Source organism: Hemiscyllium ocellatum, chromosome 40 (genome assembly GCF_020745735.1).
Source record: "Hemiscyllium ocellatum isolate sHemOce1 chromosome 40, sHemOce1.pat.X.cur, whole genome shotgun sequence".
In the NCBI taxonomy this organism is placed as follows: Eukaryota; Metazoa; Chordata; class Chondrichthyes; order Orectolobiformes; family Hemiscylliidae; genus Hemiscyllium; species Hemiscyllium ocellatum.
The window spans coordinates 7,465,664-7,481,690 of record NC_083440.1 but is presented as its reverse complement, the minus strand read 5'-3'; the positions used below and the strand labels follow the sequence as shown (position 1 = coordinate 7,481,690).

The following is a 16,027-nucleotide window of genomic DNA, read 5'->3' as shown; positions in this document are numbered from 1 at the left end:
GTTGTAAAAAAGCTAGCTGATTCGCCCACGCTCTTTCGGGAAGGACTCCTGCATTCATTGTGCGCTCAAATTTTGCCCAACGTAAAGCTTTTTCCTGAATGAATTTGCATCGGTTCCTATGCTGTTAAACTCCCCCGAAAGAACATCGGCATCAAAACGTATCAAGTATTTAAAACACCTTCCTCGGATCACGCCCGAAACTCTTCCCCCCCCCACCCCCCTCCCCCCCAACCCGAGAAAGGAGTACCAGAACATTTGGATGTTCCCGGGTTTTTCTATGCAGTTCTGGCCCGACCTGCAGCAATATGGAGCTAGAGGGGGATGGGATGGGAAAAGAGAAGGAAGTGCTAACATCACGAGTCGACTAATCAATAACTCCATTCAAGCATTTTGGAGATAGTGATTCAAATCCCAGCCCGTCAGGTGAAGGGCAATTCAACAGAAGTCTCGAATCAAAGATTAACTTCGGGAAAAACCACGTAACCAGTGTCTATTGTTGTAAAGCCGACTTAACGTTTGTTGAGAAAGGAAAGCTGCTATCCTTCTATGGTGTCACCTATAACACCAAGGTGACTGACTCAATACTGCATCCTGGGCAGGAGGGATGGGCAAGACTGACCTACAGAGTAACTCCTACACGCCCGGAATAAATCAAGTCAATGAAACAAAAACGCTGTCTCTTAACTGGTCTGTGAAATGGCCTTTAAAGCCGCAGGGTTCGAGGCAGTTAGGGATGTGAAACAAAGGCTGGCTTTGTCGTCCACACCCCGTCAAAGAATGTCAAAAACCAACATATAAACTTGCCGCTTGGTGGGAACTTGCATTGGCACCTTGGCTGCCCGCTTCCCAAGACAACAACACTGAATGCTTCATTTCAGTTGCCGCACAGCCCTGTAAGAATGGCCGGCAACGTGTAAAGTGGTATAAAAACGCGCCCCTTTTCTCTTTATTGCACGGAATACAAATATGAAGACGAAATGGTCGGGCGTCTGCACAGCAGGGTTTGATGCAACTCTCTAAAACTCCCCTTGGCTTTAAACTAGCAATGATGGGGTAGCTCAGGTGGGAAGGATGATTAAACAGCAAAGGCAAAGATACTGACAATACTCTGGGTGGAGTATAAAGGTGCAGAAGTTACGTTGTTTTCTAAGAAGCCCCACGGTGAGCAAATCTCAGGAAGGCTGTATCAGCCCAGGAGGGAATACAATGTGGGCTTACAAGAATGACACCTGCACTTATGTTCTGAGGAGAGATGATCCAAATTAGGGCCCTGCTACCTCCAGCAATTTAGCAGATCAAGGGGTGATCTGATTGAACTCTTGACAGAAAAAGACAGGGTAGATCAAGATAGTTTCCACTGGTGGAGGTTGTGGACAAGGGGAGCAGAGTCGCAGAACAGGGCCCAGAGTGGTCAGGAGACAACACAGAAACAGACCCTTCGATCCACCTTGGCCATGCCGAAAAGCTACCCTGTATAAATCTCATCCCATTCATCAACTTCTGGCTCATATTCCTTTCAACACTTCCTATTCATACACCCATCCAGATGCTTCTTAAATGCTCTAGTTGTACCAGCCTCCAGCACGTCCTCTGGTAGCACATTCCATACCGAGTTTACCTTCTGTGTGAAAAGGTTGCCCCTTCGGTCCCTTTTATATCATGCCCCCCTCAGCCTGAACCTCTGCTCCCGAGTTCCACAATGGCCAGTGGGAACCCTGCCTCCAACACTCCAGGGAAAAAGGCTATTCTGCTTCTCCCGATAGCTCAAGCACTCCAAACCCAGGCAACATCCTTGTAAATTATTTCTCAACTCTTTCAAGCTTTGCAACAAACTTCCTATAAGAGGGAGGCCAAAACTGAATGCAGTCATCCAAAGGTGGCCTAACAGGATAGGACTTTATTCCTTGGAACGTAGGACAATGAGATGATCGTACTGACATGCATAAGGTCACGAGGGGCATAGATAGGATGAATGCATATTCTCTGAAAATGAGAGGGCAGAGGTTTGAAGTGAGAGTGGGAAAGGTTTGAGGAGGATCTGAGTGACAACCTCTTCACACAGAGTGGCTGCTGGAGAAAATGACTGAGGCACGTAGTTAGCACTGTTGTCTAGAAGCTCCCTGAGCTTCCTCGTTGAGTACTCCTTCATCTTGTTCCAAAGTACATTACCTCACATTTATCAGGATTAAATTCCACCTACCTAGAATTGCCCTTATGTCCAACCTTCTGCAACGTAACGCCTCCCTTCTCACTGTCAACCACCCAGCCAATCTCTGTCATCCCTAAATTTACATCCACACACACCCCTCTTCCTCCAACTCAACAGGCCCATAGAACATAGAACGTTACAGCGCAGTACAGGCCCTTTGGCCTGCAATGTTGGGCCGACCTGTGAAATTAATCTGATGCCCATCTAACCTACACCATTCCATCATTATCTGTATGTATGTCCAATGCCCATTTAAATGCCCTTAACACCCATGAGTCTACTACTGTTGCAGGCAGGCCGTTCTATGCCTCTACTGCTGAGGAATGAAACTACCCCTGATATCTGTCCTAAATCTATCACTATCTAGAGTTCCATCGTGAACATTTGTGAATATCACAAGCAGTAATGGACCGGGCACTGCTCCCTGCGATACACCAGGCTCCAGTCGGTGTCACTCCACATCGCAACCCAGCCAACGAGAAACCAAACGCAAAGTACAGAAGTAGCCCGATATATTGGTGATGGATGCCATACCAACCACACAATTGCAGCGGTGACACATCAACAAAACACACTGCATTAAATCATCAAGCTAATACTTCACTGTTGCTGGGTTCAAGTCATGGGACTCTCCCCACTAACAGCACTGTCGATGCACTCACACCCTAATCTCGAGGACCTTGTGGAACCCTATCTCTGTCACATTACCCAGCGTAGACAGCCTTCCCTACCTCCGAAACTACTACAGTCCTGACAGCACTTGCCATTACCAGTTCCTCCACCACCTCCAACTTCCAATCACAGTTTGGAAGCAGGCCATTTTGCCCACTGGGGTCCACATGGGCCCTCTGAACAGCATCACACCCAGACCCAACGCTATTCCTGTAACCCTGCATTTCCATTGGCTAATCAGACTGGCCTGGTCACTCTGGGACAATGTAGCATGGCCTATTCACCCTAACCTGCGCACCTTTGGATTGTGGAAGGAAACCGGAGCACCCGGAGGAAACCCACATAGGCACGGGGACAATGTGCAAACTGCACATGGAGGTGCCTGGGCCTTGGGCACTGCGAGGCAGCAGTGATACCCACGGAGCTTCTGTGCTGCCCTACTGCACAATCTTGACTACACTGAGCATGCCTGAATCCAGTCGTTCTATCGTTGGCAGTTGCACTTTTAGCTGCCAAGTTCCGCTCGAAAGGCTCTTTGCGTTTTGACACTGCTCCTCTTACAGATGTGCCTCGCAAACCACCTCATCGACTGGGTTTATCTTTTGAAAGCACACTTGGGTGACTTGCTTCTGTCGGCGTGCAAACACACAAGTCGATTAGCAAATCCTTCCTGGAGAGCAGCCAGGGCGAGTTCTTCCTGGACAGCAGCCAGAAGTACCACGTTGAATCATGACTCCGCAGAGGGTGCAAAGGTTCTAGACACGATTCGAGGGTGAACTGCGTTAAATCGAGGCCAGGCTGCAAAGGGCTGGCATGTATTCAGAGTAAAGTTTGGTCAGGGGTCATCTGTTCAAGGTAATTGAAGAAGTGACAACTTCTAATGTCAACCCCATTTCCTCTTATGGGTGGGTTGGGGGTGGGGGGGAAGGTTTCAGAAGTTTAACCCGAGGGCTGACACTTTAAAAGGGTCATGTTAGGAAGCACCTTTCGACATGAAAGGTCACAGACACCTGGGAGGGATAGGGACCCCTTCCCCTGCCCCATGACTATTCTGGGGTTCCACCAGACAACATAAAGGTGAAAGAGATTGCTGATAACCCCAGTTTTAATTCAGTCTTCTGAAATGAGAGAGAAGGCTCCAAGCGAAGTTGGCTGCTCCACTCTGATGGGGCACTTTTCTGTCAGGCTGTACACTGATGTAGCGAGGTGCGAGGGTGCTGGTGCTGAGTGGGGCACGGTCAGATCTTTCTTCCAAACCCGAAGCCTCTTCCTAAGGACAAGAGGCCACAGGGTAGTGATGGTGGGGTGAAAGGAGGAGGAGAGAGAAAGGCAGATTGAAAAGCAACCTGGGGCCAGGGCAAACAGCAGACTGCCTTGCCAGACAGTGAAGAATACAGATGGAAGATCTGACTACAGGCCTAATCACCAGGCTCCACAGCTAAGTATCCTTCACAGCAGAGTCAAGGACACGCCAATGACTCCGCTCAATGAACGGGAGTGTTCCTGTACACAATGTGACTGCACTTGCCAGTTCGATGCTGGCACAAGGCACGCCACATTTTTGATTTAAGAAATTCATTCACAGGATGAGGCTGTCGCAGGGCAAGGCCAACATTTACTGTGGTTCTGGAGTCACACACAGGGTGAGACCAGACGAGGATGGCAGTTTCCTTCCCCAAACAACACTGGAGAACCAGAGGGGGCTTTTCCAAAAATGGACAATGATTTCATTAGACTCTTAATGCCAATTTTGAAAAAAAATTATCCACCATCTCTCAAGGTATGATTCGAACCTGGGTTCAGATCAGGAGTCCAGCGATATCATCACTAGGCCATTGCCTCCCACTTTGGACGATGCTGTATATAATTAATTTAAAACCAAATTCCACAAGATGTAAAGCTTGATCAAAGAGATGCAGCTTCGTCAACATTCTCCTTTCGAGTCTCCACACAGACACTTTCGTGAAGGAATTCCAGATTTTGCAGGGCTTTAGAGAGAGCTCATCTCAAATACCATACGCAGCCTTTAAGTCCTTACTTAAGCAAGCATGGAAATAAACTGGGGGCAGATAGATCACTCGACTGAAACCAGAAACGAGCAGGACGTCTAATGAGCAAAGAATGGACAGACTGGCTCTGTTTTTAAGAGCGTTCAAAAGAACTGAGCCACTTCCAGAGTTTAAGGCATTGTGGGTCAGCAAGCAAAGTCTATAACATGGTCTTGACAAGATTCGCATGGAGATGCTGATTCCAGTGGTGGCTGAGACCAACAAGGGGACAGGCATGACTGGAATGTTGCTCTGTCAGAGGATTGTGCAACTTTATAATAGCCGAATCAGTCTCTGAATGTCTTTCAAATGGAGGTTGACACATTCCAGGCAGGCAGGCAGGCAGGCAGGGAGAAATCACAGGTTTTTGGGAACAGAAAGCAATGGGGAAGATGAGGAACCCAAAACACAGCCTTATCAAATGGCCGAGCAGTACCGAGGCTCAATCAGTCGCCTTCTACTCTTTAATACGTTCACACGTTCAGCTTGGGACAGCTGAAGGTGGAGTCCAAGGGGGAGCTCAGAAACTGCCTTACATATCTTGTGCACGCTCAAGTAGGTGAGACGCTGTTAAATGGGACAGGGTGGGGACGGGAAAGCAGGACGTGATGTCAGCTGCAACGTGGACAGATTCGGGTCAACTTGGGGTTGAGGATCCGGGAGGGTTGGGATCTGCAAAGGGATCTGGGTGCAACGACATGCTCCCTCAACCAACTGAAAATGTGCTGCTGGAAAAGCGCAGCAGGTCAGGCAGCATCCAAGGAACAGGAGATTCAATGTTTCGGGCATAAGCTTTCTTCAGGAATGAAGAAGGGCTTATGCCTGAAATGTCGAAACTCCTGCTCCGTGGATGCTGCCTGACCTGCTGCGCTTTTCCAGCAACACATTTTCAGCTCTGATCTCCAGCATCTGCAGACCTCGCTTTCCCTCAACCAACTGACTGGCAAAGCACTTGCGGACTGAACAGAGTGGCAAACATTTCCACCGTTCGCCACTTGGGGGACACCCCTCAAGAACTCAATAGGGCCCGACAGAAATTCAATTCAAGTTGAAGGCCATGTAAGACCCAGTGCAAGTGAAAGGTGCAGGCCAAGGGGGAGGATTGTGAACAAAGGATGTAGCTCAATAACAATCGGGCTCAGAGCATGTTAGAAGTAAAGCAGCAAGTCAAGTGACTGACCAAACTGAAGTTCTGACAGAGCAGGCATTCCTTTTCATTGAATCATGGGAATTGTCAGCTTGCCCATTCCCAAGCCGCTAAGGCAACAGTCACTGCTTCGGGTCTGGATGGCAGATCTCCAACCCAAAACAGGGCATCAGTGACCCTGAAGGCTTTCAGACAACAATCAGCACTTGGTCCTCTCTGGGGAAAGGTTTTTTATTCCAATTCTCAACATTGAGTTCAAAGTTTCACCACAGACAAGGTCTTATTTCTGGGGCCGGGGAGTCCAGAACTAGAGGGGATAGGTCGAGGGTGAAAGGGGAAAGATATAAAAGACACCTAAGGGGCAAAGGGTGGTACATGTAAGGAATGAGCTACCAGCAGAAGTGGTGGATGCTGGTACAATTGCAACATTTAAAAGGCATCTGGATGGGTATACGAATAGGAAGGGTTTGGAGAGATATAGGCCAAGTGCTGGCAAATGGGACGAAATTAGGTTCGGATATCTGGTCGGTATGAACAGGTTGGACCATACCGCCTGTGTTCGTTATGTATATCTCTATGACTCCATTACGATCCAGACTCGAACGCTTGTCCACTGAAAATTAACCTAAGTTGCCGGAATGATAGCCAGTGACATTACCACAATGTAACTACCTTCCTTTGTGGGGAAGTGCCAACTTCCAGGGCATCAAGGTCAACGCTTAGTCACCCAACCGGATAGTGAGGAACAACTGCCTCACCCAGAGAGTGGGGAGAATGAGGAACTCTGCACCAGGACAAAGACGGGCAACTGAGTTTAACGACGACAAACATTCGACAAATGAAAGACAAAGCATGGGCCAGAGGACCAGTTCCAGCACGTCCAACTCGGGGAGATCTGCTTTCATTGGGGAAAGAAAACCCAGCAAACATCATGCGAAGCTCTGAATAATTCAGCTTTACAAACAATATTGGATCGCACTGGGTCACCAGTCACAGCACTTTCACTCGCAACGCCCGAGCCCAGAAGAGCTCGAGATGGTAGGGCTGGAATCTAAATTATGCAGGAGGGTGGAATCTGATCGATGCAACAGACACCATCCAGTTTCTGAGGCCAGCTGCTAGTCTCTCCACTCGGGTGGCTATAGGGAGAGCTCTCTGTCAGCCGAGTGACACACACACACACACACACACACACACACAGTTTCGAACACAGGAAAGGGTCCACAGGGGAAAAAGACAGGTCCACAGTTTGCAAGATACATCGTGGCCCAGGAAAGCAGATGCATGCCATTAGGAATTCAGGGTACAATCATTCAGTCCAATTAAAGCAGTCAATACCAGCCTTATGGTCTTATCAATGCAACAGCCACAGAGATTATTCAGAGCACAACAATGCACACAGCTGCCCAGAATGTTTCAATGGAATGACACAGCACCACAACTCGGGGAAGCATTCAAGAGACAGCCAAATGCAGCGTGACCCAGAATTTCCTGCAGTCTAGTCACAGGCCCCTGGACAGGACTGAGGGAGCGCCGCACTGCCGGTGGGGGGGAAAGACTGTGCTTGGAGTGGAGGGTCGGGGCCAAGGGGAGCACCGCACAAGTGGGATGGGGGTCAGAGCCGACTGAGCGCCAGGCTGAGGGAGGTGGAGTCTTTTGGACAATGAAAACCCCAGTCTGCCTGTTTCCTGAGAGGGGATTCCAAGACAAGTGCTGTGTCTTGAGCCTGATCTCTATCCTTCTACCAACGGTGGATAATAAGACAGACATGTGTGGGGGTTCAACGTGCACAATTTCAGAGTTACTTCCCCAATATGCCAACAGCTGGTGCAGCTCAAACAACAACAACATCGCTTTGGTCATCTCGTGCTTTCGGACATCCTGAAGTCAGGAAGGAGCCTCTTTGAGCTGTGTCCTTGGCTGTGTACGCTGCTGACTGTCTGCCAGGGCAAGCATTGAAATTTCACCCAGGTACTGGGCACAACATTCACAACCACTGCAGCAACTTCATGAGCTTTTTTTTTTAAAAAGAAAAACGAGAGTGCCCATGTTTGAGGGCTCCTGGGGCAAAAGATTGTGTCCAGGAGGAAATGGATAAAGTGAATTAAGACTGTCCGATTCTATTGTGCAGTGGGGACAGACAGAAACAGACTCGATTATCTAAGTGGCCCATTTACCCTGAAGTGGTTGCTGCCAAGTATCTATGATGTAGAAACCGGCTGCCCAATTGACATTCCTCAAACCCCCTTCTCCCTCGAATGTCTATCTGACTTCCAACTAGCAAACTACTCCATGTGAATAACGACACCAGCTCTGCCAGTCACTCAGTGGTTTATAATCCCCACGCCCCCAAACTTTTCTAGGCTTGCCTGCCAATCTCTCCATCTATCCCAAGAAAGTTGTACACTCAGGTCACCCCCTCAGCCTTTTCTTCCTGGCAGGAGAGAACTGCAGCCTGTCTGGCAATCCCTGACATATTTTTAGAATTAGATTAGGTTCCCTACAGTGTGGAAACAGGCCCTTCGGCCCATCAAGTCCACACCAACCCTCCAAAGAGGAACCCACCCAGTCCCATTTCCCTCTGACTAATGCACCAAATGCTATGGGCAATTTAGCATGGCCAATTCACCTGGCCTGCACATCTTTGGACTGTGGGAGGAAACCGGAGCACCCAGAGGAAACTCATGCAGACACGGGGAGAGTGCGCAAACTCCACACAGACAGTCACCCGAGGCTGGAATCGAACCTGGGACCCTGGTGCTGTGAGGCAGCAGTGCGAACCACTTAGCCACCGTGCCACCCTATTTAGAATCCTTACGGTGTGGAAACAGGTCCTTCAGCCCAACTAGTCGACACTAACCCTCTGAAGAGTATCCCACCCAAACTCATTCCCCATTACTCCACATTTAGCCCTGACTAATGCACCTGACCGATACACCTCTGAACAAAATAACATGGCAATTCATCTTCAGATTGTGGGAGGAAATCGGAGCATCCAGAGGAAACCCACGCAGACACGGGGAAGAGTGTGCAAACAGTCACCCGAGGCTGGAATCGAACCCGGTGTCCCTGGTGCTGTGAGGCAGCAGTGCTAACCACTGAGCCGTCGCACCGTTTCGCCTCGGAGGCTGCGATCATCCATGTGAATTTTCTTTTCTTTCTGCCTATCCCTCGTCTCCCCTATCCTTTTGCATGATGTGGAAACCAGAACTGTGCTGAGTAACCTTTAGATTACACAGAAATCAGAATGGACCATGGTCGTTCTCAGTGCAACATGGGGATGGGAATCATGCACTATTCCCCAGAGTGACGTAGAGACTGGAACTGTGCACAGGAGCTCCCAGGGAGGCCTTGACAAGTTCAGCGTCACTTCCTCACTCATAGTTCTACTTCTCTAGAAATGACCCCCCGCACTTTCATTTTTATAACAGCTGTGTTATCCCAAATTACAATCATTAGCAATCTGCATCTCACTGAGACACAAATAGAAACCCTTCAATCTTTACCTCCATTCCCATTCAAACTGACTGCCTAAACAGATCCGGCTTCAAAAATATCTCAGCCCCATCACAACGTACTCCTGCCTGGCCAACTGTGACATCAAGATTCCTCGTTCATTTCAAAACCCGGTCCCCAGTGGACAACCCAATAGCTGGCTGAATTGTTGAGCTGTACTAATTGGTGCCCAGCAGAACGTTGATCCTGCTGCAGGAAGCAGTGACTCAGACCCAGGAAACCTCCAGGGTAATTCTGACCCTGCACTGAGCCATGCCAGCAGCAACAACAACAGGTCCCTCCCTGTCTCCTCACCTCTCTCTCCATCTTCACTCAGAGTCAGAGAGGTACAGCACGGAAACAGACCTTTCGGTCCCACTCATCCATGCCGACCAGATATCCAAACATAATCTAGTCCCACCTGCCGGCACCCGGCCCATCTCCCTCCAAACCCTTCCTGTTCATATACCCATCCAAATGCCTTTTAAATGTTGCAATTGTACCAGCCTCCACCACTTCCTTTGGCAGCTCATTCTGCACACATACCACCCTGTGAGAAAAAGTTGCCCCTTAGGTCTCTTTCATATCTTGCCCCTCTCACCCTAAACTCTATGCCCACTAGTTCTGGACTCCCTGGCCCCAGGGAAAAGACTTCGTCTATTTATCCAATCCATGCCCCTTATGATTTTGTAAACTTCTGTGAGGTCACCCCTTAGTCTCTGAAACTCCAGGGGAAACAGCCCTAGCCTGTTCAATCTCTCTATATAGCTCAAACCCTCCAAGCCTGGCAACATCCTTGTACATCTTTTCTGAACCCTTTCAAGTTTCACAATATCGTTCCAATCCTTTCCTCCCTCCACCTTCATCGAGCACATACCTACTCTAATCCCACTGCCATGAGCGCAATACTGCCACAGGTAAACACAGAGATATTTAAAAGTAGTTCAAGTTCTGAGTCGTCGTCATAGGACCCAAAACATGAACGCTGTTTTCTCACTCCACAGATACTGCCAGACCTGCTGAGTTTCTAGTTTTGCACTTGGATATTGTGATGGTCCCAAACTACCCTTACAAACAATGAGTTCCAGGTCCTCGCCATCCACTGGGTTAAAACAAAACCTTCCTCAAACCAAGTCTAACCTTACTGCTGTTTATCTGAAACTCATGCCTCTTGGTCATCAACTCCTTGGCTAAAGGGACATGTTTCTTCCTAAAGATTAACTCGATATGTCTAAATACTGCGCCCTCTTTGTCTGCGCAAAGGAAAACAATCGCAACTCATCTAGTCTCTATTCAGCCCCAAAATGCTCCTCTTCATGAACACAACCTATCTCATTCTCTTCTCCCACCCCACTCTCCCCAATTTCTCCTCTCCACAGCATTGATCACTCTTCCCGCCCCCTTCTCACCCCTACCACACCTGTCACCTCCCCTGTCCTCTCTCTTATCCTGCAGTGACGGTGCAGCACCACCCACCACCTGGGGTACATGTGGTGATGGAGTAGCTCTCCCCACGCCCCAGGGTACGTGCAGTAATTGAGCAGGAAGTGGCGCATTTGTTTTAATGCAAGTAGTATAGTAGCTAAGGCAGATGAACTTTGGGCTTGGATTAGTTCCTGGGAGTATGATGTCACGGCTATCACTGAGACTTGGCTAAGGGAAGGGCATGATTGGCAAATGTGCCCTAGGATATCGATGCTTCCAGCGGGATAGTGAGGGAGGTAAAAGGAGTGGAGGAGTTGCATTCACTTGGAGGTCACCACTGACGATGTGACCTAGCCAGGTAATGAAACGTCTGGATATCAAACCTACAGCTCAGTGAGCAGACCTACACCCTAAACTTCAACCTGAACTACAAACCTTGCAGCTGCATTACTGGTCAGAGAGGATATCACAGCTGTGCTGAAGGAAGGCACGATGGAGGACTCGAACGGTGAGGCAATATGGGCAGAGGTCAGAAATAGGAAAGGTGTGGTAACAATGTTGGGGCTGTAATACAGGCCTCCCAACAGCGAACGTGAGATCGAAGTACAAATATGTAGAGAGATCAGAGAAAGATGCCGGAGCAACAAGGTGGCGGTGAAAGGAGATTTTAATTTTCTCAAGGCTGACTGGGATTCACTTAACGTTAGAGGATTGGATGGAGCAGAATTTGTAGGGACTTTAGTAAAGCGTTTGATAAGGTTCCTCATGGTAGGCTGAAGAAGTGAAGTTGCATGGGATCCAGGGGTTCCCGCCAAATGGATGGAGAACTGTTGGGCAACAGGAGACAATAGTGGAAGGGAGCTTCTCAAAACGGAGACCAGTGATGTCCCACAGGGATCCAGGCTGGGACCACTGTTGGTGATATACATAAATGATGTGGAGAAAGGTGTAGGTTGCCTCATTAGCAAGTTTGCAGAGGACACTAAGATTGGTGGATTAGCAGATAGTGAAGGGGACTGTCAGGGAATACAGCAGGATACAGATAGATTGGAGAGTTGGGCAGAGAAATGGCAGATGGAGTTCAACCTGGACAAACGCAAGATGCAATTCCAGAGCGAACTATACAGTAAATGGAAAACTCCTGGGGAAAATTAATGTACACAGAGATTTGGGTACAATTGTTCCCTGAAGGTGGCAACGCAGGTATAGTAGGCAAGGAGGCATACGGCATGCTTTCCATCATCGGATGGGGTATCGAGTACAAGAGTTGGCAAGTCAAGTTACAAATGTGGGTTCGGCCACATTTGGAATACTGCGTACAGTTTGGTCGCCACATTAATAAAGTGACGTGAATGCTTTGAAGAGGGTGCAGAGGAGGTCCACCAGGATGTTAGCTAGCACCCTCCATACCAGGTATGAGGAGAGGTTGAGTAGATTAGATTAGATTACTTACAGCATGGAAACAGGCCCTTCAGCCCAACAAGACCACACCGACCTACCGAAGAAAAACCCACCCAGACCCATTTCTCTACATTTACCCCTTCACCTATAACTACGGGCAATTTAGCATGGCCAATTTCACCTAACCTGCACATTTTTGGACTGTGGGAGGAAACCACAGCACCCTGAGGAAACCCACGCCAACACAGGGAGAATGTCTGTTTGTACAGTCGCCTGAGGTAGGAATTGAACCTGGGTCTCTGGTGCTGTGAGGCAGCAGTGCTAACCACTGTGCCTCCGTGCTGATTATTTTCATTGGAAAGACGGCGATTGAGGGGGTGGGGACCTGATAGAGGCCGACAAAATCATGAGGTGTAGACAGGATGGATAGCAAGAAACGTTTTCCCAGATTGGAGAACTCAATTACGAGGAGTCACGAGTTCAAAGTGAGAGGGGAAAAGTTGAGGGGCGATGTATGTGCAAAATTGTTTACGCAGAGAGTGATGGGTGCCTGGAATGCATTGCCAGCAGAGGTGGTAGGGATGGGTACGATAGCATCATTTAAGATGTATCTAGACAGATCCATGAATAGACAGGGAGCAGAGGGATACAGATCCTTAGCAAATAGACAGATTTAGATAGAGAATATGGATTGGTGCAGGCTTGGAGGGTCTATTCCTGCACTGTAATGTTCTTTGTTGGTTACTGAGCAACCCAGCACCTGGGGTAGCTCTAGTAACTGAGCAACCTACCCACCCTAGGGTAACCGTACTAACTGAGCAGCCCACCAACTCCAGGGCACCTGCAATAGCCGAGAGGCCTACCAACACCGAAGCACCCACAATAACTGAGCTGCCCTCACTCCGGTACCTGCAATAACTGAGAGACCGCCTAATCCCCCCCACAACCCGGGGGGAGAGCACCTGCAATAACAGAAGTTCCCTAACCCACCCCAATCCCGCAGGGATACCTGTAGTAACTGAGCTACCCCCTAACCCGAGGAGGTACCTGTAATAACTGAGCAGCGCGCCCCCAGCCCCGGGGGGGGGGGGAGTACTTGTAGCAGCTGAGCAGACGATCCCCACCCCCCACACACACCACGCCCAGGGGGGTACGTGTAGTAACTGAGCAACCCCCCCCCAACCCCCATCAACAAGCGGGGGGGGGGTACCTGAAGTAACTAAGCAGCCTCCCCACTCCTCCCTAACCCCCATTTCCCTGGGGGGGGGGGGGGGGGGGGGGGGAAAAGGGGTTGGTACCTGTAGTAACTGAGCAGCACCCCCCCCAGCCCACTCCCTAATCCCCACCCCCAGAAGGGGATGGGTGGGTTCCTTTGTAACTGAGCAGGCTTCTCCCCTCCCCCTGCCCTAACCCCCATCCCCGGGATTGGGGGGGGGGGGGGGTACCTGTAGTAACTGAGAACCCCCCTTCTCCTGCCTAACCCCCATCCCCACGGGAGGGGGGGGGGGGGGGTACCTGGGGGGTGGTGTGTACCTGTAGTAACAGAGCAGCCCCCCCTCCCCCTCCCTAACCCCCATTCCCGGGGGGAGGGGGTGGGGTATCTGGGGGCAGGGGGAGTACCTGTAGTAACTGAGCAGTCCCATCCTCCCTAACCCTCCATTTCCCAGGGGGTGTGTGGTTTGTACCTGGTGGTGGGGGGGGTGGGGGGTGGGGTGTACCTGGGGGGGGTGGGGGGGTAATGATGGGGTGTGGCATGTACCTGGGGGTGTGGGTGTACCAGAGGGGGTGTACCTGGGGGAGGGGGGGGTGGAGGAGAGGTGGGGGGTGTACCGGGGGGGGGGGGAGAGAGGGGGTGTACCTGGGGGGTGTGTCTGGGGTTGGGGGTGGGGGGGGGTTGTACGTGGGGGTGGGTGTATCTGGGGGGGGTACCTGGGGGTGGGGGAGGGGGAGTGTACCTGGGGGTGGGCAGGGGCAGGAGGGGGTGTACCTGGGGGTGGGGGGGGGTGTGTACCTGGTGGAGTTGGGGGTGGGTGTGGGGTGTACTGGGGGGTGGGGGGGGGTGGGGTGTACTGGGGGGTAGGGGGGGTACATGGGGGGGGTGTACCTGTAGTAACTGAGCAGCCCCCCTCCCCCTCCCTAACCCCCATCCCCGGGGGGAGGGGGGGGGGTACCTGGTGGGGGGGTGTACCTGGGGGAGGGGGTGGGGTGTACCTGGGGGTGGGGGGGGTTGGGGGGGTGTACCTGGGGGAGGGGGTGTGGTACCTGGGGGTGGGGGGGGTGGGGGGGTGTACCTGGGGGTGGGGGGGGGGTGTACCTGGGGGAGGGGGTGGGGTACCTGGGGGCGGGGGGGGGGGTGTACCTGGGGGTGGGGGGGTGTACCTGGGGGAGGGGGTGGGGTACCTGGGGGTGGGGGGGTGTACCTGGGGGTGGGGGGGGGTGTACCTGGGGGAGGGGGTGGGGTACCTGGGGGCGGGGGGGGGTGTACCTGGGGGTGGGGGGGTGTACCTGGGGGAGGGGGTGGGGTACCTGGGGGTGGGGGGGTGTACCTGGGGGTGGGGGGGGTGTACCTGGGGGAGGGGGTGGGGTACCTGGGGGAGGGGGTGGGGTACCTGGGGGAGGGGGTGGGGTACCTGGGGGAGGGGGGGGTGTACCTGGGGGAGGGGGTGGGGTACCTGGGGGAGGGGGTGGGGTACCTGGGGGTGGGGGGGTGTACCTGGGGGTGGGGGGGTGTACCTGGGGGTGGGGGTGTGTACCTGGGGGTGGGGGGGTGTACCTGGGGGTGGGGGGGTGTACCTGGGGGTGGGGGTGGGGGGGTGTACCTGGGGGTGGGGGGGTGTACCTGGGGGTGGGGGTGGGGGGGTGTACCTGGGGGTGGGGGGGGGTACATGGGGGTGGGGGTACATGGGGGGGGTACCTGTAGTAACTGAGCAGCCCGTTGCTCAGCACGAACCACCGCCGCTGGTATCCCTTGATGTAGTTGGTCCATTTGAAGAGCCAGCCCTTGTAGGTGTCCGACGCCGACTTCAGCTCCGACATGGCGGCCCGCGGGCTCTCCCTCTCCGCGGGGCCCACCGCCAGCGACTGCCCGCGGGGTGGGGGTGGCCGGGGGCCGGGCTGGGCCTAGAGGCCGAGGCCTGACTGGGGGAGCGGGGACTGAGGCCTTGAGGACGGGGCTGGGCGGGGGAAGGATCAGAGAGAGAGGGGCGAGGGGCTACTCCGTCCCGGCCGCCTGAGGCCGAGCGAAGGAAGGAGACGGTGACACGGCCGCCCGGCTCCCGAGCGTCACTCCAGGCCCCGGGCGCCTCCTCCTCCAGCTCCTGCCACAACACCCCGCCCTCTCCCCCCCGCCGCCGCACGCCATTGGCGCAGACCGCGGGGCGGGTTTGGGTGACCTGCCCGCTCAACACCGCCTTTCTCAAGCTCCCATTGGTCCCAATCGCTGTCGGTCGACGCTCACCGCGTTTCATTGGTCGAGACGGCTGTCTGTCAGGACTGCCCTCGCCGGCCATTGGTGCGACTGGCCGTCCGTCAGGGTCCAGATCCCGCCTCCATCTTGCGTTCCCCCCCCAAACCCCAACAGGTCCGCCTTCTCATTGGTTGGAACGGCTTTTCGTCAAGGGTTTTTTCGGG

The 16,027-nt window shown here is 52.4% G+C and overlaps 1 protein-coding gene across 3 annotated transcripts in view; it reads right to left on the bottom strand.

The window, feature by feature from the left end:
- The window catches only part of LOC132834477 (oxysterol-binding protein 1-like), a 70,430-nt gene extending 54,697 nt beyond the window's left edge, over positions 1 to 15,733 (bottom strand). Inside the window, exon 1 of one of the 3 annotated variants that reach the window (XM_060853385.1) lies at positions 15,312 to 15,733. In XM_060853385.1, the coding sequence (XP_060709368.1) occupies positions 15,312 to 15,433 (122 nt within the window). In that variant the 5' untranslated portion in view covers positions 15,434 to 15,733. Of the gene's footprint in view, positions 1 to 13,406; positions 13,417 to 14,501; positions 14,517 to 15,311 lie in introns of those variants that run through there. The other 2 variants (XM_060853386.1, XM_060853387.1) reach the window with 2 other exon arrangements.
- Positions 15,734 to 16,027: the final 294 nt, after the last annotated feature.